Source organism: Echinops telfairi, unplaced genomic scaffold (genome assembly GCF_000313985.2).
Source record: "Echinops telfairi isolate 266 unplaced genomic scaffold, ASM31398v2 ScPeMD7_7469;HRSCAF=8507_1, whole genome shotgun sequence".
Classification (NCBI taxonomy): domain Eukaryota; kingdom Metazoa; phylum Chordata; class Mammalia; order Afrosoricida; family Tenrecidae; genus Echinops; species Echinops telfairi.
The window spans coordinates 28618840-28643391 of record NW_022111373.1 but is presented as its reverse complement, the minus strand read 5'-3'; the positions used below and the strand labels follow the sequence as shown (position 1 = coordinate 28643391).

At 38.9% G+C, this 24552-nt stretch overlaps 1 protein-coding gene across 1 annotated transcript in view; it reads right to left on the bottom strand.

Moving 5' to 3' along the window:
* Window positions 1-201: 201 nt before the first annotated feature.
* FEM1C (fem-1 homolog C) overlaps window positions 202-24552 on the bottom strand; it is a 97594-nt gene continuing 73243 nt past the window's right edge. Inside the window, exons 3-4 of the mRNA XM_045284977.1 lie at window positions 23063-23782; window positions 202-4754 (exon numbers count right to left, since the gene is read on the bottom strand). Of these exons, the coding sequence (XP_045140912.1) occupies window positions 3445-4754; window positions 23063-23606 (1854 nt within the window). The 5' untranslated portion in view covers window positions 23607-23782 and the 3' untranslated portion in view covers window positions 202-3444. The remainder of the gene's footprint in view (window positions 4755-23062; window positions 23783-24552) is intronic.

The window sequence follows — 24552 nt, the reverse complement described above, 5'->3', positions numbered from 1 at the left end:
ACTTTCTAAGGAAATTTTACACTACACTGTATATGAACCTTATTTGTTTTACTCACAGACAAGTATTAGTAACAAATATTATCTCTATGGTCTAAGTGGCCACAAACTACCAATTATGTGTTGCTTTAAAAAGGAATTCATCGTCATAGACGTTAAGATAACACCATTCAAGCATCTGGGGTTAATAAAAATACACTTATATTTGGTGCAAATTTAATTTTATTAAACCTTACACTGAATGTTGTGGCATTATCATTTTCCATTGTGTGACAATTCATTGGCTGGCATCTGAATACAGTACTTCTTCTGATAAACACACAATGGGAACTGACAAAGGGAGAGAAACTAGCTGTTTAGTGATACATGAGGGCAAAAGGAAGAGGAAAGAGAGAACCAATTGATTTTCGTTTCCTTACTAGCTGACGCTAGAATGGTTAAAGTTTAAGCATAATGCTGCTGTTCAGTGCACAAGAATATGGCTATTATCTCACCTGGCCCACAAAAGTCTGAGAAAATAAATTATAAGGATTATTGTATTTGTAAAATCAGCCTAAAGTTTCTGCTGGGCAATGATTTGAAAGAGCTACTTTTCAAATATAATCTCAACATTTGTTCCAAATCACAGTACATGGGGAGGGATTTCTAAAATATTACACACATTAAATATCACTTTACTGGTGAGCAACTGCTTAACTTCAAAATCACAAAGGGCATTAAATTATCTTTTGCCTGATATGGGCTTATATCCCTGTCAGATTAATACATTAGAAAATGAGCATTTTAAAATCTACAGTCTTTATATAGAGTAGACTGGCATCCAATCTGAGTGAAATGACCTTTTTTTAAAAACTGAAAATGTTCAACAGTGGAAGATTTAATATTCAGCAGGTCTCAACAGCTTATTTTTTGTGGACAAGTACTCAAAAACTTACAGAACAACTCGTCAACACCATGTTACAGTTTACACTTCGACACAAATCAGAACAATTAACTCAGGATTAAATTTACTCGTCTGTGGTTTAAAAAAAAACACAATTTGAAATCTTTTATTCAGTCTCACAATAATTTTGAGAATACTTTCTGAAGAAAGCTTTATCAGTGTCTGAGGTCACATTTATTAACCAATCTCCATTAAAATAAAATCATAGGCAATTTTGAGCTGTTAAACTAACTTAATTTTCAGGAACTTCCAGTGGCATTTGGGGAAATGACAAAGCGAGATGTGAGAATCATATCCTGACATAAGGCATTTCAGTTATCTAAATTGAAGAACAGGTTTAAGTTATCAATTTTCAGTGATGGAAAACTGCTATTTAAAGAAATCCTTCTTTCAGACTAGAGCTGCACAATCCCGTTCACCTGCAAAGAGCATGAGAAGGGCCTACTTCAAGAGCATGTAGCCCCTCCCCCCATTTCCTCTGCCAAAGTGGAGCAAATATCAAACCACTTAACTGCTCATCTTTTACCCCATAATCATTATTTTTAGTTTTGAAAAAGTAGCTTGTGCATATATTTCATATACCACAGGTTAGAGCAAGTGATTTAAAAATATTGATGTTTGATTTCTAGACTATCCCTAAATCAAATTATTCTTAATATACATGACAGCTCAGATATTTCATCATGTTATGCCCACAGTGCATAAGATATTGAAATTTCTTCATTAAAAGATTGGTGACTATGTTATACGCAGTCCACCTTTTTCAATGGGGAAATTAAATTTACAACCTAGTAAAATGGGTAAGGATAGTGTTTAAAAGAAATTAAACCTCAGTTGTTGAACCAAAATGTCTGTCCTTTTATTTACTTTACTACTCTTCATTACAAGTTATTTTAATCGAATAAAAATGAAAAAAACGCTAACATGACTATTTGCAATGATGACTCCTTAAATACCATTAAATCAACACTCAAAATAAAGTGTCAACACAAAAGCCCAGGTGAGTGATCCAGCTCATTAAACTCACAGGTAAACTGAATTTATCTTAAATCAATAAGAAGCTTTTTATTCAGAACAACTTCATTAAGACATTTGCAGGGCAAAAATATGCCTTCAAAAATCTTATTCTGAATAACAATAAAGTGCTGAATAATAATTACCTGAATCTTTTTAGTACTTTTCACTTAAGTTAAAAGAGCCCTTTCTGTGGCATTAGCAAAGCTGTTTTTAAAAAAGCTAACTTTCAGTAAGGAACTAGGAAGCAGTGCAACCTTTGTGTTGAACTATGGTGACAAATAATTGAGACCAAAGTAATTCATGCAAGCTATTTTTTTGAAGTATACTTAAGCTTGAAGAAAGAAAGAACACTGTTACTGACCGTTGATACTATGGCAGTAGATTGCGTACTAAAATACTTTTAATTATCCTGGATCTGATTTGGCAAGCATCATGCCACTGACATGCTTTAGCTCTTTTTGTAACTAAAAGTGATTTGCAGCTTCATTACTGAGTATTCAATGTGACTCATTAAGCTGTGAGATAACAGTTTGTGGTTAACTTTAAGCAAATTCTCTACACCTAATCACACCATCAGCACAAGCAGGACAATGCTGGAGCAGCATGAAAGGTGGGTCACTTTATACAGGCTCTTCCTGTGACTGCATGTTATTTTAAGATGGCAGACCTAAATTTCAACTGGCTTAATGAGTTAGAATAGATTTGTTTCCCAATTTTAACACACAATAATTTCTGTGGATCAGAGAAAGAAACTCAGATGTGAAGGAAAGAAAAAAACCAAAAAACTGTTGAGCTCAGGTAGCTAACCTGTGTAAAAAGTATCATGCTATAGAGAACTTTCATGAAATGAGCTTTGTGAGAAACTTCGAAACAAAACAAAAAAAACTGTTTTGAGTTGTTGACTAACTGCTGCATAGAAAATATGCTAACATACAACAGTCAAGTTTAAGCCGGTGCATAGAGAAGATAAAGCACTTATGGTAACTGCAAATGGTAACAAGTCCGTTAAGTTTGTACAACCTAGCAAAGGTCCGTAAGGGGAAAACACTGTTAAGTAGAAATGATTCCACAAAAATAGAAACAGGAGCAAAGCCTGGAGAAGGAAGCAGGGGGGTGAAAGATCTTCGCTCATATAAAATCCATGACCAGTAAAGTATAAAGACATCACTAAAAACAGTTAACTCAGTCCCAAAGACCCAACAGCAAACAAAACCAGAATGGATGATAAGCCTTTGGCAAAAAATTTTAGAAATTTGAATACGATATTACATTTCTCAATAATTCACAAACAATATATTATATGGCATATTTATATTAAATACTGGGAAACCAATTCTTTAAGTTTGATGCTTATACTGCTTAGCCAATGACAGCACAATGTTATCAAGCTAAATGAATGCTGGTGGTATCACAACAGTGCTCGTTTATGAAACAACTGTTCCCAATGCGTGCCTTAACAGTGCTAAAATACAGTCATCTCATACTTATCATCTATGCAGTGAAACAAAGGTTTCTAACTTTTCTGGGATGTGCCCTTTATAATATATTCTATGATTCACTATGACCCGCGCAGCAAGACACTGCAATGTGGTATGATTTATGGGCTGGATCAAATTTTTAGCTATTTCCTTCTCATCCAGTAAGTCACTAGCAGTTTGTTTGTGCAAGTTTGTGGCATCAAAATGTGCACCTGATTTAATAAGAAGATTCATGATGTCTGGATGGTTGTTCAGAGCAGCAATATGTAGGGGACTGTTGTCATCGGAGTCTCTGACGTTCACATCAGCACCACATTCTATCAGTATCGCAGTAACTTGCAGAGATGGGAATTTGCAAACAGGGTACCGCCCTACACATGTAGTATTCTTGTCCACAGCCAGATGCAGAGGGCTAAAGTTATTCTTACCCCTCGGGTGCAGCTTCAGAAACCTGTATATTGTCTGCTTTTTGAAATGGTCCTGTTCTACAGTACAAGGAACTTTTTCTAACAAGCAAATTAAATGCAAAATGATGGAGAGCGCCTTATTTAACTGCAAAGGGTCAGCTGGACACTGTGTTTGCTTGATAGCTCGCTCTATTTCGAGGACGCTTTTGCACAGTATGCCCATAAGATCATCAAACGTAACAGTAGTGCCTAGCAGGCCTTTAGCCCTATCCTGTAGCATGAAAGAGAACAGTTCTGCAAAAGATAATAAGCTACTGGCAGTCATTGGACTTAAAGGGTCCAAATTGTTCTGCTGCATATCCAAAGCATATTTCCACAGGTTGATGCATCTTTTGAAATTTCCAGAGTCTGCGTAGACAGCCCCTCTATACCGAATATAGTAAGAGGTATCAGGGTGAGAAGGACCAAGAATTCGTTCTCTAATCAATAGTGCTTGCATTCTCATCTCATCAGGATCAGCAATAAGGCCTTCTAGTTCTTCTGCGCTGTTTACCTCCTTGGCATAATCATAAGCCATTATTAATGTCTGTGGTACTGGTTTGCTAATTATATTAGTCCTATCACTGTACCTCATGTTCATTGCTTTTTTCCAGTATTTCAAAGCTCCAAGTAGATCTCTTTTTTTGTCTACAAATGTAGCTCCCAGTAGCTCTAGAGCATTGATACGTTCTGTCTTGCTAGTCTGTGCATGGTGTGTCAGAAAATCCACAATATTTGTGTGACCAGTCACACTTGCTGAGAGAAGGGGAGTCATTCCATAGCCATCCTTTTCCATCTTGGCACAATACATAAGAAGCATCTTCATTATGTCCAAACTTCCAGATTCTGCGCAATCATGCAATGCAGTATTGCCTTAAGGAGAAGGAAAAAAAAGTAACAAATGTTTACAGAGACCAGGATATAAAATAATACATACATGTATTCTGAAGTCAGAATCTAAAGAAAAATTGGCAGCTCCAGGCCACTCTTAAGTAGAACACACTTTAATTTGATAACAAGCGAGACAAACTAAACACACACAGTCAAAGGTTCAAACCTACTAGCTGCTCCACAGGCTAGTGGAGGCTGCCTGCTCCGGGAAAGATTCACAGTCTTGGAAACCCTATATAGGGTTTCTATGAGCTTAAATTAACTTGATGGCTGTGAGTTTTAGAATGAATATTGACACAGAGTAGAGGTCAAGGAAATAACTTATTATACTTGTTGAATAAATGAAATGGTTAAATTAGGTATCAAAGGTTATCCAAAGTCACCAGATAAAACTCAAAATTAATCTATGACAAATCCTTATCTGCCATTAGAGCTTTAAATTGAAGAACTCACAATAGAATTAAATTAACCAGCTAATCTATTTTGATGGCAATCACAGCTTTTTAAAAATATATGGGTTACACATTAAAAACAAGGGATCTCGTCTAAAACGCATAAACCCAAACTCAATGCCACCAAGTTGATTCTGACTCTGAGTGACCCTATGTAAGGTTTCTGAGACGATATCTTTAAGGGAGCAGAAGATTTGAATCACTGCTTTTGCCAAACCAACAGTATTACCAGGGCTCCTTTGCTCTCCTGTCCCTCTTTCTCTCTCTCTCTCACTGCTATCCAGTAAATGCTGACTCACAGCAACTCACTGTGGATTTCCGAGACTGTAAATATTTACGGAGTAGAAAGTCCAGTCTTTCCCTCCCAGAGCTATTGGTAGTTTCGAACTGCCAACCATGCAGATGGCAGCCCAACACGTAAAGACTATACCACTGGGCTCCCTTTCCTATAATACATAATATCCTATAGTTTTATTCTAACAGTAGGCTGAATTTTCCCCCGCATTTCTTATTGCAAAGAAATTTTATTTTAGCCAGAATTCTCAGTAATAAAGTATTTTCCTCAAAAAGCTCCCTAAGAAAAACAGGTCCACTGAAAGCTAAAACCAGGTGGGTGGTTAAAAGTGAACTTTAAAGGAGACATCTGAAGCATCCTTTCATAATGGATAATTTCCCACTGTCACTTAATTTTTAAAACATTCTTTTTCGATGTACTAAATGTTCTAACATGTCCTGTTCTTCCCACACAAGGATAAATTGATGCATTCGTAAAAGTTTGTACAAAGCATATAAGACATTACAACTGCCCAGGTATTTGTATTTTTACTAAGTTTAATGATAAACATTCTGCTAATTGACAAAATAGAAGTTACCATGCAGTCCTCTGATAGTTAGATACCCAGCGTTTTCTGAAAATTTCAATACAGCATCATTTTAAATGTGTGCAGAAAAGGGTTAACATGGCAGATTAAGATTACTGTCCCTATAAAGTCTTGCTTCCAAGATTGGTCTTTAGCTAGCATCTGAGAATTTTCCATGACGACAACAAAAACCTTCATAATTGATGACAAATGGCTCAGTCCACCTACCATAATCTGTATGTAGAGATAATAAAATGTCTGCTGAACACCTGCTTCCTTCTGGGAGTCTGGAACATCAGGTATAAGTTAGGCAGATTTTTCTTGCTAGGGGAAGAGTAGTACCTTCTCACGGGAGGGAAAAAGCTTAAGGAGGCTGGCTCATGAATCCTCTCCAGACACTTGAATCTTTTCCTTTTATGCCCCAGCTGTGTATTCTATAATACTGCTGTCATAAGTCCCTTCTGTGAGTACTATATGCTCAGCCATCTCCAAACACAGGGGTGGCCTTGAAGGCCCCTGTGATGGTTACAGGGTGCCATGTCAACCTGATGATATAGAAGGGGTGGAATTTAACCTGTCAATCAGGTCACAGCCTGAATGGACCTCTTGGTGGGTGTGGCCTTCTCATGAGGAGGATCCTGGGAACTTCCTCTCTCACTCTGCTTCACCTTCATGTTGGCAAGTCACAGGGCTGAGAGCTGCCAGAGCCTTGTGATGCTTCCTTCCACTGCCATTAGATTCGCAAGACTCTGCACCCACCAGCCTGTGATCTTCCTGCATTCTGCATCATTGCTTGTGGCTGCGTGGGTCTGAAGAGGAATTTGTGAACTAGTATCAGATTTATGAACTTGTTCTGGACTGGGATGAGATGTTTTCCTGATATTTAACTATTTCTTGATATAAAATTCTCTCCTACACATGAGTGTCTCTGCATTTGTTTCTCTAGTGAACCTGGCCTAACAGAGCCTCCAACACAGTATGTGCACCAGGGAGTGATTTAAAGCTGAACACATAACATAAATAAGAAAAATCCGAAGTTACTAGGGTACTGCAATCCCTATCCAACTTTATCCTGGTTAGTCTTTCGTGAGAACTACAGTGATGACATAATTACTCTGGATATGTTTGTTTTGGTCTAAGATTTCAATGATTTTTACTGGAATTAGTGTCTGATGGGATTTTTTAGTGCTTTGTAAAGTATTCAAGTACGACCACTTGTTCAAAATTTAAGTTAAATACTTTAATGAGATAAATCTGAATAAAATGGTAATTTAGATAGGATTTCTCCATTCAAAGTAATATGTCAACAGTAAGAATGCAACAAAGCTAGCTTTTTTAACTAATAAAGGTCCATACTGAAAAAAATATTGAATAGCTACATTTTGAGGACACATACTTTTCAAAATTAGTGGACCTAAACAATAACAAAAATATTAAAGAAGACTTCACATCTGGTAATGGAGTAGTAAAATAACAACATATAAAAAGAAAAACATGCTTGGCCTTTACTCTATTTTTCCTCCAAATTAGAGTAAATGTACTAAGAAGTGGTCAATGAACAAAAAAGGAAAACTAGAAAAGTAAAGCCCAGGATTCAAGGCAGCTTCTGACAAACAATTTCTAATAATTCTGAGAGAGGTAGCGGAGACACGGGCAGAGCTCTTGAGAGTCTTGCACGGCTGGGAAAGAAAACTGGAATACAGTGCCCACAAACAATGAAGGGGACTTTGAAAACCCCACACTTTGGGTTACGCCACTGAAAAACTGCACTACAGGAGCTACTAAGGTGAACTGCAAATAGACTAGGAAACAGTTCTAACATCCAACAAAAGAAACTGACACTGACAGAAAAGTTCTACAGGGGATCTAGACAGCAAACTTCTCAGACAAGAGAAAGTCAGAAGACAATGGAACGTTATCTTCAGCACATAAAGGAAGTAACTGCCAACTTAAGACTTCCGGACCTGCACAAAGAATAAATGTGAAGTAAAACAGAATCCATATGGAAGTCTGGAGACGTGAATATAAACATCAACAAAATGGATAAATGTGTAGGTAAAACTACATAAATATTGATTTTGAAAACAGTACAATTCATGCGTGGTTTGAAATATGTATATTTTAAGATGTAAAATACAGCAATAGCATAAAAGCTATATAAGACTTCTAAAATGTGTGGAAAACCATGGATATTACTTTGAAGACTAAGGTGTACCTGATCAAAACCATGGTATTTTCAATTACTTCATATACATGTGAAAAGTTGGTCAGTAAATAAAGACCAAGAATTGATGCTTTTGAATTGTGGTGCTGGCAAAGAATATTGAAAGTACCTTGGACTGGCAAAAGAACAAACACATCTGTCTTGGAAGAAGTATGACCAGAGTGTTCCTTAGAGGCAAGGATGGCGAGATTTCCTTTCATGTTCTTTGGATCTGCTGTCAGCAGAGACCAGTCCCTGGAAAAAGCCATCACACTTGCTAACATGGAGGGGCAGAGCAAAAGACAGGGGCCTCAACAAGATGGCCTGACACAGTGGCTCCAACAATGGGCTCAAACCAAAGAACACTTGTGAGGGCAGCAGTGTTTCACTCTACTGCGTTGCACTGGGACCAACTTGATGGTACCTAACAACAACAACAACAAAGTGTTCTAGGATCTTTGCATTGTCTGTCAAGAGGTAAAAATAGAATTTTATGTTACCCTTTGAGGCTGCTCCCCTAAAGATTTACAAAGCCTTGGAAACCCCTATATAGAGTTGCTACGAGTTACTGGAAAAGAGGTTGGGGGTACATAGGGGGAGAAGAGGAATCTTATGTGTGACAAATTTCATGTAGCCATTTTAACCAAAATTTTTTTCTCCTTGCTAAAAGCTTGTAACAAAATTAGGGCAGATAAACACATTTTCACTTCTACAGAAAAAGCTGATCCTAAGAAGTCCCAGGAGATGGAAATCACGTTTGGGATCCAGGTCCATTTGTCACCTGGAAAAAGGGCGATGCATTATGTTTTTGCAGAATAAAGCTTATGCAATCATGTTTGGAGAAAGATGAAGAACATGAAGGAACCAAAAGTCTTACCCATGATTCTGTTTCCAGGTGGCTGACACCCTGAAGAGAGGGGCTATTGGCTTATGTTTTCACAGGCAAAGGAGCTAGGTGGATTTCTCTTCGGCCAGCAAGGCCCAGAAGAAAGAAGAGAAGCTGATGCATGATCTGACCCTGTCCTGTTACTGACGTTATTCAAAACATCAAGATCTCGCAGATTCCTGAGAATGGCAATCACTGGCTGCTGAGATATTTTTTCGATTGCGGATGTTGTCTAAGGGACACTCTGGGACTCTTATCATAACTGAACATTTTATACAATAGTGACTGTACTACTACAACAGACTGTTCTTTTGCTGAAAGATCAAGATTTGGGGACTTCTCAATTAATGCTATAATGTGATTGGAATGTAACTGATTTTTCAATAACCCCTTACCCATAAAATAAGATATTGCATGATTGGGATTTGATTAGGAAACATTTGCAAGGGTTTATGGGAAACATTTCATTAGATGTGATGTAGCTAAAAGGATATTTTCTATACATTCAAGGGTGGATTTAAGACATCCCACTAGCTGAGGTATTTAAACGAATGGTGGATGGCATAGAAAGAGGCTGGATCCCACGCGCTTGGGTTAAAAACATTTCACATAGTTTAAGTTCCAGTCTGACACTGTTGTTTATCTTAATTTTGTTTTTGTTTTTTTATCATCATAATTTTGATGCTCGCAGTCTTGTGTAGCTTCTATAGGAAGCTAAGAGATATGAAGAGAGACCATGTTGCGTCCGAAACACTTATTAAATCTTAAACGTAACGCAGAAGGGAAATGTGGAATACTAACACTGAGGGAAATAGAACTGGGACTTGTTCCCTGACTGGTAAGGAGGGAATCTGGAAGACTAGTATACCATGGCAAGAAGACCGCCACTCTAGTAGTTGGAGATATAGTCCGAGTACATTTTCCTGCGGTAGTCTATTTCCAGTTTCTCCCTTTAAGCTGTGCTGCTTTAAAGTGAGCAGATGGTTGATTCTATCTCCCTATAGAAGCAGACAATCCTATTGGCTCTATTTCTTCCTGCCGGCATTCAATTCCTCTCATACCTTCCTCCAACAGCATTTGAGCATAGGAGCACTTTATCCCCAGTGCCTGGATTCAAAATGTTTGCCATAAGCCTGAATTTTTGGCTATATTAATTTGGTCATTAAATTTGCCTTGATACCTTGCAATGTATAGAAAATAACATGCCGCCCATGTGACTCTTTTGAATTTTATATATAAAACAAAAGGGGGAATTGTGGGAAACAGAAAGATTTTTCCCAAGTTGTCTCCCCAAAATATGTGTTAGACTTAGGACACTGCTTGCAGCTAATGGTAAATGATTGTCAAGTTACCTTCCTGAATGCAGTCAGCTGCGAGACTACTGTCTCGTCCCACCACAAGTAGGGCCCACTCCCTGCTGTTAAGGACAGTGGGCTACTTCTCCCTAAAGGCTAGCTGTCATCAGTCTGGTCCCTGTAGATGAGGTTTACACCCTACTGATAATGGTTTCTATAGTGAGTCAGAGAACAGGTCAAACCTGCTCAGTGACACCCAAAGTTAGGCTGCCATCCTGAATCTAGGGTCCGCCCATCTTGGCACATGTATACCCTTATTCCCTCCTCTTCCAATAGCATATGAACCCCTAGATCACCCCCTCCCATTACTGTATTATCTATAGCACAACCCCTTCTTGTGACATATGTCTTCACCTGTAATTAGTGGGCTTGCACACCCCCCAAAGATATATAAGCCTTGGTTAGCAATAACGAACTCTTGTCGGCTCCCCCTTCCCCTCCCCATCCTCCTTCCCCTCCCCCTCTCTCCTGCCTTCTGGTCTCTCTCCATGTGGACCACCAAGTGAGGCTGAGGTGAATATGCTACCATGAAATGTATCTGACTCCATTATTTCAATCTGTCTTTTAAGTCTCATGCTCTCTATGACTTTATTATAATCTTTATATATATTTTAACCATACAACTGCACCTATAGGACCCATGATTAGTTGTGGGGGGCAGGTCTTTCCCCCACAGAAAATACTTTTTAAATAGTCAAGTTTATGTCTCAATGAGTTGCAGGAGGTTCTGATGCATGCTGACAAGGTGTACAAACATTATGCTGAGTAAAATTAGTCCCACAAAAAAAGTGTATGATCCTACATACATGAAATATCTAGAATCAACTATAGAGAGACCAAGTTTATCGGTAGTTAACAAGGGCAGACAAGGAGGGGGAATGGAGGGTCAATGCTTACCTGAAACTAAGCTTCTATACTGGGTGAAAGAAAAAGCTTAGAACAGAAAAATGTTAGTTGGACAAAATAATGAAAACATATTACAGTGAACCCTCGCCACTTCGCGCTTCGACGTCCACGGCTTCACTCTATCGCGATTTTTGCGTAACAGCGCATGCTCTGTCATTACTGCCACTGATTGGCTCATACTGTACACGCTTCTGTCTGCATCGCTACGTATCGGAGCTACGTATCAGATGCATTTTTGCTTCTGTACAGTATACTGTAATTGTTTGCGATTTTTAAGAAATTTTATCTAAGGCCTATGATGGCTCCTAAATGAGCTGCTTCTTCTACGCCTTCTGACAATAAAAATAAGCGCCAGAGGAAGATGCTCACCATCCAGGAGAAGGTAAAACTTTTGGATATGATCAAAGATGGCAAGAAAATCATGGAGGTTGCACGCCATTGATTACAGTATTTGTATGTTTTATGTATAATAATACTGTATGTGAAATATGTAATACTGTAAACTAGATGCCATAAATAATATAATAAATGATAATTGTAACGTCCAAAATGTTTTACTGTATTTTCCCTTGTTCGTTTAATAAATTGGGTAATACGAGTGTAATGGTGACTAAAGGGTGTTTTTTCATGTCCTCTATGCTCTAAGTACGAAAATATTTGATTTACAAATAAGGAATCCTACTTCGCGGAATTACATTTATCACGGTAGGGTCTAGAATCGATTAACCGCGATAAACGAGGGTTCACTGTAATATTAAACTATATATAAAGAATACTGAAGTGGCAAATGTTTTCTTATGTATTTACAGAAGCAGGAGACGCTATAGAGAGAAAAACAATTATCCTCTTTAAACCATCTAATAACTGTGCAAGGTAGAGAAAGTAAATCTATAAATGAAAAACAGAATGCTGTGCAGTGAATAGAAAAATCAGCGTGTAGTGTATTAAAGGTTTGTCTTAAAATAAACAGCTAAGTGAGGAGTCAGCTAAGCACACTATCCGGTATGATCCAAAGATTCTAAGTAATAAAATCCAAACTCTGAGGAGGGATGATACCAGAGCCTAAATTCTAAATATCCAGTTGGTGGAGTGTTATGGATGATAGTGAAAGCCCAACATGCATTTACAGGTTCCTCCGTGGACTGACTCTCTGGTGAATCCCCAGTAACCATAATCTAGGAATGTGAACAGCCTCAAAATCAAACAAACAACGTGGGTTTTAGCAGCTGTAGTTAGGCTGGAATGTAACATCTGGTCATGAGAGCTCCCTTTTAAGCCATTTTAAATTTATTCTGTTGTTGTTTTTAAGATTTCCTACTTTTCTACTAAGGTTTTTCTGTCACTGTGGGACATTTTTGGCGTCTTCTCTGGACCCTGCATTTTGGCTTATCCTTGCCTGACCTTTGGATTTTGGAATGGCCAGAGCCAACCACCTGTGAGACAATTCTTCAGTTTTGTGAGTTTCTGTGGGACACTGCAGCGATTCATAGAACCCAGGAACATGAGGAAATATACTCAAGTGGGGTGGGGGGGGTGGAGGGGGTGGAGCTGAATAGCATCATGGAAGAGTTGAACTTTAATGTGGTATCACTGGATTTTGATGTGGTATCATAAATCCCCAAATCCTTGGGACTAGTGTGGCATTAATTCTTCTAAAAGACATTATTACCACAGTATGACTCCCACATTTGAACACCAAAATTTGACATTCATATAACTTTCATGTGCCAAAAAATATTTCTTTGATTCCCCCACTCCCCTACAACCATTTAAAAAATACATGAAAACCTATTCTGAATTAGCTCTCAGGCAATATAAAACTTAGGGCAGAGTAGATTTGACCCCTGGCATCAAAGCTTGCCAATCCTTGTTTTAACCCAAAAGGAATGATCAATACTTTCCATTCCTAAGGTGGGGATTTTGCTTATGCTCCACACTATCCTCCCCTAAGACTCCCTCCACACCAATAACAGCCCTCTTCCACTTCCATGCTTCTGCTCCTTAAGTTCATGCAATGCCCTCTTTATTACCTGTTAAACTACTTGCCCCTCATATTTCACCTCAAAATTTGACAACTCAAAGAGATCATCTCAGTTACACCCTACCAATTGTCATTTTAAAAATATCTGATGTATCACTTATCCTGATAAGTATGCAGTCATATAATAACTAATAGTATACACAATGCCTTACAAAGTCCTAAGAGTGTAACGTTACTGATTCACAAATACTTTATTTATAAAGTGCACGGATATTATATTCCTGTTGCACCCCAGGCAAAACTAGCACAAGGCTAAAGATAAAGACACTTCTCAAATATTTAATACTGATGCCACTGAAAAAATTCAAACTTAGCTTCTGAAAAAGAATATTTTCCAAAGAGTAAAATCTTAGAAGGAGAGGATCTTCTTAATTACTATAATATGCCAATATAAACACCATATTTAAATGCCCTGGAAGGTCTTTTGAAAAATAATTTCTTTTTAAATTATAGACTGGAATAGTACTTTAAGTTTGAAGATCTGAGATTTAAAAAAGAAAGAAAAGAAAAAGCATAATTTAAAATCAATGATTATTTGTGTCATTTCTCCAGGTTTACTTACAGTATGTATGTTTTGACAGTGTTATTATCAGTACATAAATCATTGATTCCTATTTTTCATCTAGATCTTAATCATTTTGTCATGTAGTTAACTATAGTCCATAACCATTCAATGGTGAAGAGGGGGCCATAGTTTATACATAAAATATGCCATAATTTACACAAGTGCTTCCCTGTTGATGGATATGTGCATTGCTTCAAAACAGTCACTATAATAATTAATGCCTAAGAAACTGTAAGGGTCAGACAGCAGACCAATGATTGCAGGGCTGGGGAGACTGAATGCAAAGAAGTCATCAACTGTTAGTGCTGGTGAAACTGTTCTCTCTCTACTGTGACAGTGATTAAATTGCAGCACATGCTTGTTAAAACTCACAGAATTGTTCACTACAAAACTGTGCATTTTATTGCATGTAAATTTTACCTCAAAAAACAAGTAACAAAAAAAAAATGAATGCCTAACTTAAAATAGAATCACAAATGTCTAATGGCTTAGTTATCTTCAATATACTTCCAAAGGAATTTTTCCCCCTTCTTTGAAGTTCAATTTTTATAGTATCTTTTCTAGTACCGAGAAGAATTTTCTTATTGTAACATATTATTTTGAATACGAGTTAGAACATTTTCTCATGTCTGTTTACAAATCTTACTTTCTTTTGTGATATTTCTACTTATGGTCCAGTTCTGGGTTTAACCTAATTTTCCATGTTTAAGTACAATAGAAGGATACTCAAATGTCTGTTCTATATGTTTTAAGTATTCAATGTAATTTCTTATGAAGAATTATCATGTCACATTTAAGAATCATGTTACTGTTATGTTCTTGTTCCTATTTCCAAAATAACCATACCTGATTTTGCTAAATGACTTCAAGGATTTAAACGTTTAATATATAACAATATCTGTTAAGTCCTGAACTTCTAAAAGAGTGTGAATCTCCACCTCATGGTATCTTATTTTTCTGTCCTCAGAATGAGCAAGACAAGGAAAAAGTAAACAGAACACAAAACAAAAAGTTTAAGTACTACCACACATCCTAGATAAAATGAAGGCTGATCAGCATTGAACTACAATAAATTTACTTTTAACTAAGGAAAACTGACAGAAAAAAACAACAACACACAAATAGTTCTCAATGTCTGATCAAGAAAAGGTTCATCTGGAAAAATAATTTTCTGGCACTAAATTCATAATGAAAAAAAAAAGTATGAGAACAATTCTCATCTTTCTCCCTCAGTCTTCTGTTTGGCACCAGCTCATCTAAAGGCATCTCAGAAGAAAGGTCTGGTGATCTGCTCTGAAAAAGATCAGTCACCAAGAACCTATGGAGCACAGATGTACTGGACACATATGGGGTCACCAGCAGGAACGAACTGAAGAGTCACTGAGGATAAAATGAGCTACTACTGCCAATGAGAAGATTCCAACTCACAGCGACCCTTTCAAGGCTTCTGAGGCTGTCAATCTTTAGACACAGAGCAGCTGATGATTTGAACTGTTGACCCTGAGGGTAGTGTCCCATGACATACCAACCCAGGATCCTTAAAAAGGGCTAGGAAGACAGTTATGATGAAGGATATGGAAAGAACACTAGAGAGTTCCCCTGCTCAGATTATTTTCCCATCTCCATGTATAGTCTATCAACAAAGATACTGACAGAAATTCAGTCTCTCTCTCTCTCTCTCACACACACACACACACACACACACACACACACACACGATGGAGGGAGTCAGAAAGAATCAAAGAGAAACTATGCTTAAACTACTATGTGCTCTCTCTCTTTCCTTCTTTCTTGTGTTAGGCAGAGCTAGAAGCCTAAAGAAATTTAACAACACAACTCTTTGAGCTCACAACAAAAATATCTTCATCTGTACAGGAAAGATAAATTCTTATGATTCAAAAGAACTGCCACCTTGGGTTTCAAAGACTTAATCTTTACAGGAGTAAAAAGCCTCATCTTTCTCCCATGAAGCAGCTGAACATACATCACTACAGGGGAAGTGAACTATTTAATATGGCTCTTCTAGCCTTTCTTTAACTCCCACCAAACGATCTTTTCCTGAAGGTAGGGCAAGATACTGGTAAGAGTCACCTGTAAGTAATTGCAAACAGGATTTCCTGGAGTGCCATCCTGCTGCGTATAAAGTGAGCCCTCTGAGAAGCAGGACGAGGGATTGAATTACTAGGAAGAACCAGGAGTAGGGCGAGTACTCTTGAACCCAAAATTCCTAAGGCGTATACCAGCTGGATCCAGAGGGCAGCTGTAACATCAGGGGAGCATCAGCAAAACCAGAAGCCAGAACAGAATCGAGTGGTGGACTTCACAACTCACAAAGCAAATACAGCTAAGTGCTTTCAAGCAAGAAAGAGGCTGGCATGCAGAGTCGGGAGCCGCTGAGCATTTAATTGTGGAAGCTAGGCTTGCTGAGGCAAGAAAGTAGAGCTGAGTCCCTTCCGGTTGATGCTTACTGGAGTGGAAGCCTTTGAACACTTAATTCAAGGACCTAAGTTTGCTGACCCACAGAGTTGAGCTGAATCCAGCTTCTAATTCTCCAATTCCAAATGAGGCTGACGACAGAGTGATACACCCCGGAGGGCATTTATTAGCAGACCCGAGAGAATTCAGTGACATGTGCTGATAAACGGCTCAACCCTGAGCATTTCTCACTATGAATTAAAATTACCTGTAATCATGACCTTTACCGTTGAGTTCTGTGTAGCCACTGCAATGGATATTAGAACCCACAGAAGTAATAAAAAAAATTTAAAAACAACATTAAGACATCCAAGAAAATGGGCTAATTCCAGGAACCCAAGAGGAAAGCGAATTTTGGGAATGATGAGAGCAACAAATGTATAAGTGCGCTTTACACAATTGATGTATGTATTGTGATGAATTGTATGAGCCCCAATAAAATGATTTAAAAAAATAATAATAAAGACATCCAAATTACCAGCGCTCCTAAAAACCAATCTGCATAAAAAGTCCATCAAAACTCTAAAAAAAAAATCTGCTTTATAGTTCGGACTTCATTACAATTCCCTTTCCTGGTCATTCATAGATTCCTATTCAATTATTGACCTTCCCACAGGGAGGGGAAAAAAGAGAAAGAAAGGTTTGGGTCAGATTTTCATCCATGTAGTTTTACCCAGGCCTTCCCACACCTATTCCACGTCTACACCAAAACTCACTGGGTTCTCGTAGCCATCTTACAGGACAGAGAACTGCCCCATGGGGTTTCTGAGGTCACAAGTCTTTACGGAAGTGAACTGCCCATCTAGCTCCAAGAGGCCTCCTTCAGTGAAGGGCTACAGAGACCCAAATAGCATTAAGTAAAACATAACCTTGGTCTTACAGTCACACTGCTGCCACCAACAACTCTGAAATAGAAGAGTTCAGGATCTACTCATTCTCACCAACCAAGGCAGTCCTGAGAGAGGATTAGTCTCCAAGGATGGAGGACCACTTGGGTATTTCCCAATGAACTCTATCAGCTTCTCCAACTAGGACAATTCACACTGTAGGGTGCAAAGTGGGCCAGAAGATACACATGGCAAAAGAAAAAGCCTGGGACAACGTGCAAGGACAACTGGATGAGTTGATGTTAAAATGTTAATGAATTTTAATAAGATATTTTAACCTTATTTAAAAGTAAATATAAATGTTATAAAGTAAAATGAAATTTTAAGTCTCTGGTACAGATAGCAACTTGAAACACAGGGAATCCAGGATAGATGACTCCTTCAGGACCAGTGGCGAGAGGGGCGAGGCCTGGAGGGTGAAGGGAAGTGGGGTAGAAGGGGGGAACCAATTACAAGAATCTAAGTATAGCCTCCTCCCTGGGGAACGGACAGCAGAGAAGAGGGCGGAGGGAGACGTCGGACAGTGTAACTTATGACAAACTATAATAATTTATGAATGGTGAAGGGCTCAGGAGGGAGGGGGAGTGGGGAGGGAGGGGGAAAATGAGCAAATGATATTGAGGGCTAAAGTAGAGGGCAAATGCTTTGAGATTGATGAGGGCAACAGGTGTACATGTGTGCTTGACTCAATGGATGGATGTATGGACTGTGATAAGAATTGTATGAGCCCTCAATAAAATAAGTTTTAAAAAAAAATTTTAAGTCTCTCCCTTCTACTCTTCTCTACAAATAGGTGTGCTCAGGTAACTAAGAGCTAAGGGCTGTTCTGAGTCAAGAAGAAAAACAGAACTTCAGTTTCAATTCTCATATAACACACTGAAATAGCCTATCTACCATGACAGCAGTCATGATCTTAAAACCAAAAGTCCTTAATTGGGACAATTTTCTTACTTGCGATTCTTCTACATTTACAGTGGGGGGAAATAGGATTTTTTTTTTAATTACATATCCTTATCAGGATATATGGGACTTATTACATTTCCTTATCAGGATATATGGGACTTGCTTTAAACTCACCCAAACCAACCTCCACTGCCATCAAATTGATGCTGACTCATAGCAACCCTATAGGTCAGGTTAGAACTGCCCCTGTGGGTTTCAAAGACTTTAACTCTTTATAGGAATAGAAAGTCTCATCTTCCCTCTTACTCCTGCACAGGGCTCGTGGTTTTGCACTGATCTTGTGGTTAGCAGACCAATGAATAACCACTATGCCACCAGGCTCCCCTACATGAAAAAATAAATATGAGAAAGAAAACTGTATTTTTAAAAACTGTCACAATTGTGGATAATTGTTGAAGCAATGGATAATTGTTGAGGCCAGGTATTGGGCATAGTTATAAACTAAAGTCAACCAACTGCCTAAACTAGTTTTCCCTTAAGTCCTTCCAATAAAAGTTAGATCTGTCACATACTTAGCTGATTTCATTCCTTTTCTCAATCTTACCTTTCAGATTCGATTTTGCCAATTACTTAGTTACTTTAAGTCTTCATGTATACATTTAGGTATAAGAAAAGGACTAAAAGACAGTTCTTGTCATGAAAGAGATTATAAACTTTCCTCTTAAATTCAGCACATTTGTTCAACAAATTACCAAATGCCCACTATGAGAAAAGTATTCTTCCCAATGCATGAAATACAAGCATCAGGTCACTCCCCTCAAAGAACTTATAATATGGAAGAAAGATGGTTTCTCTACAAAAATCCCAGATCTCTACTTATCACTGCATAAAGAATAAAATCAAGCTCCTTTCCCCGGAGCCTAATATCTTTCATATCTACCTCTTAAGTGCCTATTTTCTAATTTTGCACATTTGACATTTTTCCTAGTGCCAGCACATCTTTGTGCCTTTCTCGATGCCATTTCTTATGTCTGCAAAATGAAATCCCTTCTATAGCTCTGAATGCCAATGATCTTTTAAATGTCCAGCTCAAGTTCTACTTTCTCTGTGAAGCATTCCTTGTCAGTGTATACTATACTTTGCCTCTAAAATCCTGCAGCACTGGTTGTTTCTACACTGTTGTTCCTTTTGCAGTTAATAAAAGTGACATCTTACGTCTTCTCTTAGTCTCCACAATGTCCAATACAATGCCTTGCCTACACAAAGTGCATGTACAAATATCTCATTCCCAATTTATTTGATTACCTGTGGTCTCTCTCCAGTAACTGACCAACCAGGGTCAACAGAGTCACAGGCCAGCCTCCAATCCTAACGTAGAGCTGAGTTGGTCTCACTGCCGCCAGGTTGATTTCAACTCATAGTGACTCTATAGGACAGAGTAGAATTGGCCCTGTGTGTTCCAAGATTGCAACTTTTCATGGGAGTGGAGAGCCTCATCTTTCTCCTACGGAGTGCTGGTGTTTTTGAACTGCGGACTTTGCAGTTCACAGTCAAATGCCACCAGTGCTCCTTGAGTTGATGTGTAGTACTAGTTAATCTGCAGTGCAGAATCAAGCATTTTACTGCTTACTTCCTGGAAGAGCTGAGTGTAAAAGTAGATTTAAAGATTTAATTACCTCACTAGAGATCTGCAAAGCTGTATTCTGAGCCCTCAAAAAGAAGAGAAGAAAGTTCAATGTTAGAATAAGTTATATTTTCATTTCAAGCCAAAGATGATTAGCCATGAAGTGCTTGATGATCATTATGATAGTTTTGAGAGGGGCTTGCCTAGTCATTTCTAGTTTTGAGGTCTTAGGTCTTAAATAGGAACTAATGTTTTTTTCAAAAATCACTTATTGTATTACATCATAAACTATAGAAGTATTCCTAAGTCCCTCATAGATTCCCCCCTCTTTTTGAATGCGATGCAAAAAGAAGGAACATTCTGTCTCTTCATACAATGTGTTGGCTGGGGATAAAGTACTTCCAAATATCTAACAGAGAAAATGCTCTTACGTTTACCCTAGCATGGTTTAAGTATCTGCTTATGAAGCTGTCTCTAGGTTCAAGCCATAAGCTCCTCAAGAGCAAGTAATCAAGGACTGGATATCCTGTCTTACTCGTCTGTGTATATCCTGTCTAGCCTGGCACTCTCTTGAATGAATGAAGAAACTTCACCTTAGGTTATAGCACGTTCAAAATAGTCTTTTAAAACGTAATGGAAAGAAATTAAAACCATATGCATTTTATGTTTAAGCAGGCCAAGCACAATCTATGGACACTCTCCTCCAGAACCATTTCCTAAGGCTGACACAAATTTCATGAGGAATTCACCCCTGGAGCTTTGTTGTTGTTTTCCCAGTCTTTTTACTTCTTATACTAACCCCACTACCACTGAGTCAATTCTAACTGATCCTGTCGGGCTGCTGTGCCAGGCTTTTCTCCAGTGGCCCTGTCTCAGTTTTCCCGTGTTACATGCACTGTTTGGTAGTTTTAAGGCATAAATATTAGACATTGATTCTGCAAAAAAAATGGGGGGGTGGATGACGACTTAGAATCAGCAAGGCATTTGGCCAAAAGTGCTTCACACCCTCGCACACAAGGTTGAGACCTCGCACACAAGGTTTACAAACATTGTAAACCAATTTTGATGAAATAGCTCAGTTTAACAGAGAAAAATGCTGACAAAAATATGTCTACAGCATCTAGTTCTCAAATATACTGTACATCTCCTTAAGTGTATAAAGCAGCTTTGAAAAGCATAAGAAAAATTATAACTGTATTTAACTCTACAAATGACATAAAACTCTAGGACATACCCCATTTGACTTCAATATATGAAATTATCAATCAAAGGTGAGCCCAATGAATAAAAAAAGGATTCCAACAAACCTGAACAAGCTGTCATTCCTTTAAACCCTTTTCTTTTAGTTAGGAATACAGAGCAAACTCAATAGTAATGTGGTCACTTTAATTTGTTCTCTCTAAAATGAACATACTTTAAAAGAATGGTGATGGTTTAAGATAATTTTTTTGTTAAACCATGCCATCTTTTCAACCAAGAATCAACCTTTAAACTAGAAAGGAATGAAGTATATGTAACAAAGAAGGTGTGCAGAGAAATTTTTATCAAACTGGAAAACCAAAAGCAACATAAAACTCAATCAACAGAAAAGCTTGCAGCTACTGAAAAGGAGCTATACAATAAAGTAACATTTATTAACCTTTAAAAATATGGTTATAGGATAATGTAAAATAAAAGTGCATACATACATACCTGCATGTAAATTTCAAAAATATCTCTAAGGGCTGATATTTTATGGGATTTTTACATTTCCTCTGGAAAATTTTTTTACAGATAATCATGAGCTGGTATTGTTTTAAAAACAAACTTCTTTTTAAAATTTAAATTGGACTATATGATGATGTCTGTATTCAGTAATACAGACACTATATAGTTATATAGTGCCCATAACTGGGTGGTTTAATCTCTCAGAAAGGCAATCTGACACTATCATAATTATAAATGCACATTCACTTTGATTCAGCAATTCCATTCCATTTATGTTAGTGATTACACTTGTGTGCAAGATCATTCACAGTGGCACTGTACCAGATGTGACCTCAATGTGTATCAGTAGGGACTAGGTAAATCAATGATTTACGTGCATACAATGAAATACTGTGCAGCCATTAAACAGAATGAAGTAGTTATGGGTTGGTGTTGAATGACATACAAGGTAAAGTAAGGTTGAAAATAAAGACACTGAACAGCATGGATCAAACAACAGTGAAGGTGTAAGAGGGGGAGGACACACAGACATACAAACTCTTTGTATAGATTCTCTCTGGAAGGATACATACAAATCTGTACATAGGAGTAGTGATGGCACCAGTGGGTTTGTAGTCTAGAAATCGGGAGTAATCTGACTTCTTTTTCATTGCAAACATTGTAAACCAATTTGTGTGATTGCGATTTTTCACCACGTGCGTCCTCTACTTTAAATTTTAATCCGTTTTAAAAATCAGCATGTGAATTGATTTACTGGGATCTAAACATCTATCACAGAAAAATACGTTCCCAAGTGTCAAAATGATGCTCTCACAAAACAACAATTTTTGAAAGTTCGAAAAATTCTAAACTATCATTTGCTACTCTAAATGTATTCTAATCCATGTAAATTACACACCATCTTAAACTTAAGCTCTTTTTCAGGGCAAAGATGTTTACATTGTTACTAGCCAACGAATCCACTTTTGTTAGCCTATCCTAGTTTTGGCATCTCATTACTTAAGTTTTCTTTGCCACATAAGAAATATGGAATACAGGAGCAGATTTTTCTCCTCTTCCATTTAAATTAATCCTTTCAGGTCAGTTTAGCCTACCCCTCCCTGGCAGAATTAACAACTGAAATGCCAATTTAGGACACCCATTAAGATGACTCACTAAAGAGAAGAGTTTAGACTACAAAATTGTTCTAAAAACTAAGGGAAAACTAAGAAAAAAACTAGTACATGCTGTTTAACACAAGATCTTTTAGCACACTTGTTCAATGTATTATTAAATATGAGATAAGCGCTCAATGCGGTCCTTTTGAAAGGGCTATCTTGTTACAACAGGTCCGTCAAAGTCCAGGTCAACCTAATGAGTGCATATGCATTATACATCAAACTTCCTGGAAACAAGCAGTAGAAACAACAAAAGATGCTTGACTCACCTTTAACACTTTTCCGATTAACATCTGCCCCCTTTTCAAGTAAATACTGAGCAATCTCTTTATGTCCTTTGTAACATGAAATCATCAAGCATGTATGCCCGTGTCGGTTCGAGACTTCCAAGTCAGCTTTGTGTTCTACAAGGTACTTCACAATTTCCAGGTGGCCATCAAAGCAGGCAGCCCGAAGAGGAGTGGAATTGGTCAAAGTCGTGTTGTTGACAGATGCGCCATGATTCAACAAAGACTGGACCACCTTCAGATGCCCAGCTGCAGAAGCGGCCCATAAAGGGGGTGCCCCCTCAATGGTTTCACCATCAAAATTCACCGAGCCCCCGACTTCTATGGAGGCGCTGCACTGCTCTAGAAGGAACTCCACCATGTCAAGGTGCCCATACCTGGCTGCCATCAGGAGCGGCGTGGCCCCATTAGTTTTCTCCGAGATCAAGGAGGAAACCTCCTCTTTGGACTTGCTGGCCAACAACTTTGTGAGGAGCCGGAGTTTACCATCCCGAGCTGCGTTAAAGACTGCTGTCTTTAGATCCATTTATGTCCAGTTGAGAGGCTGTGCGTTCTTTATCCCGCAAAGCCAAGCTCTATCGACACAGGCTGGCGTTATAGGAACCGAAGTTCAGTGTTATTCACTACACCCGGGTATGGATCTAAAACCACGAAGGTGTTCAGTCCGACCGACTTCCAACAGCTGACAGCCAGATCAGCAAACTAGAGACGAGAGAGGAAAAAAGTAATTTTGTAGTTCCGATAGGTAAACACTATTCTATCCTAATTTCTACTCCTGCGGGGGTGGAGGGGGTACGGGGGAGGGGGGAGTTGGAGTGCTAAGGGAAAACACAGAGATCCAATGCCTTGGTGGGATGCAGCCTCCTCCTGGTATAAGGAATATTTAAACGCGGGCAACCGGTCTCCTCGCCGCCTCCTGCTCCAGGCGGCCAGGCTTTGTTCCAGGTTTGCCTAGCACATGCCCGGGGAGAGTACAACCGAGCGAGCGGCAGGAGGCGCGGGTTCCGGCAGGGCTCCCTGCTCGCATCTGCAGAGGAGAGCGTGCCAAGGGCGCGCGGCTGGCAGGCCTCACGGGGGCCAGGGCAGCTTTCGAGAAGGAACAAAACGGCCAGCCACGCTAGCAAACCTCGGCCGGCTCAAAAGCCAAAACTCTCCCCCGAAGGCTGTGTTCGTTTAGCAGGACTCGAGGCTTCCTTCCAGGAAATCCGGCGGCCTTTTAGACATTCACTTCGCCCGCCCCATTTTGCTCCCCCCCAGGGCAGGCTCGGGGTCTCCAAATCTCAGTGGCCCCCACCTACGTAACCTTCACCTCTGCCTCCTGCACACGCGCCAGTCCTTCCTCAAGCTCCTGGGCCGCCCACGAACCTGCCCGGCCGGCCGACCAGGCTACGGCTTCCAATCTCCTGCCCGCCTTCCGCTCCCAGGGCTCCCGTCCTTCCCGCCCCGGCCTCTCCGCGGCGACGCAGGCCGCC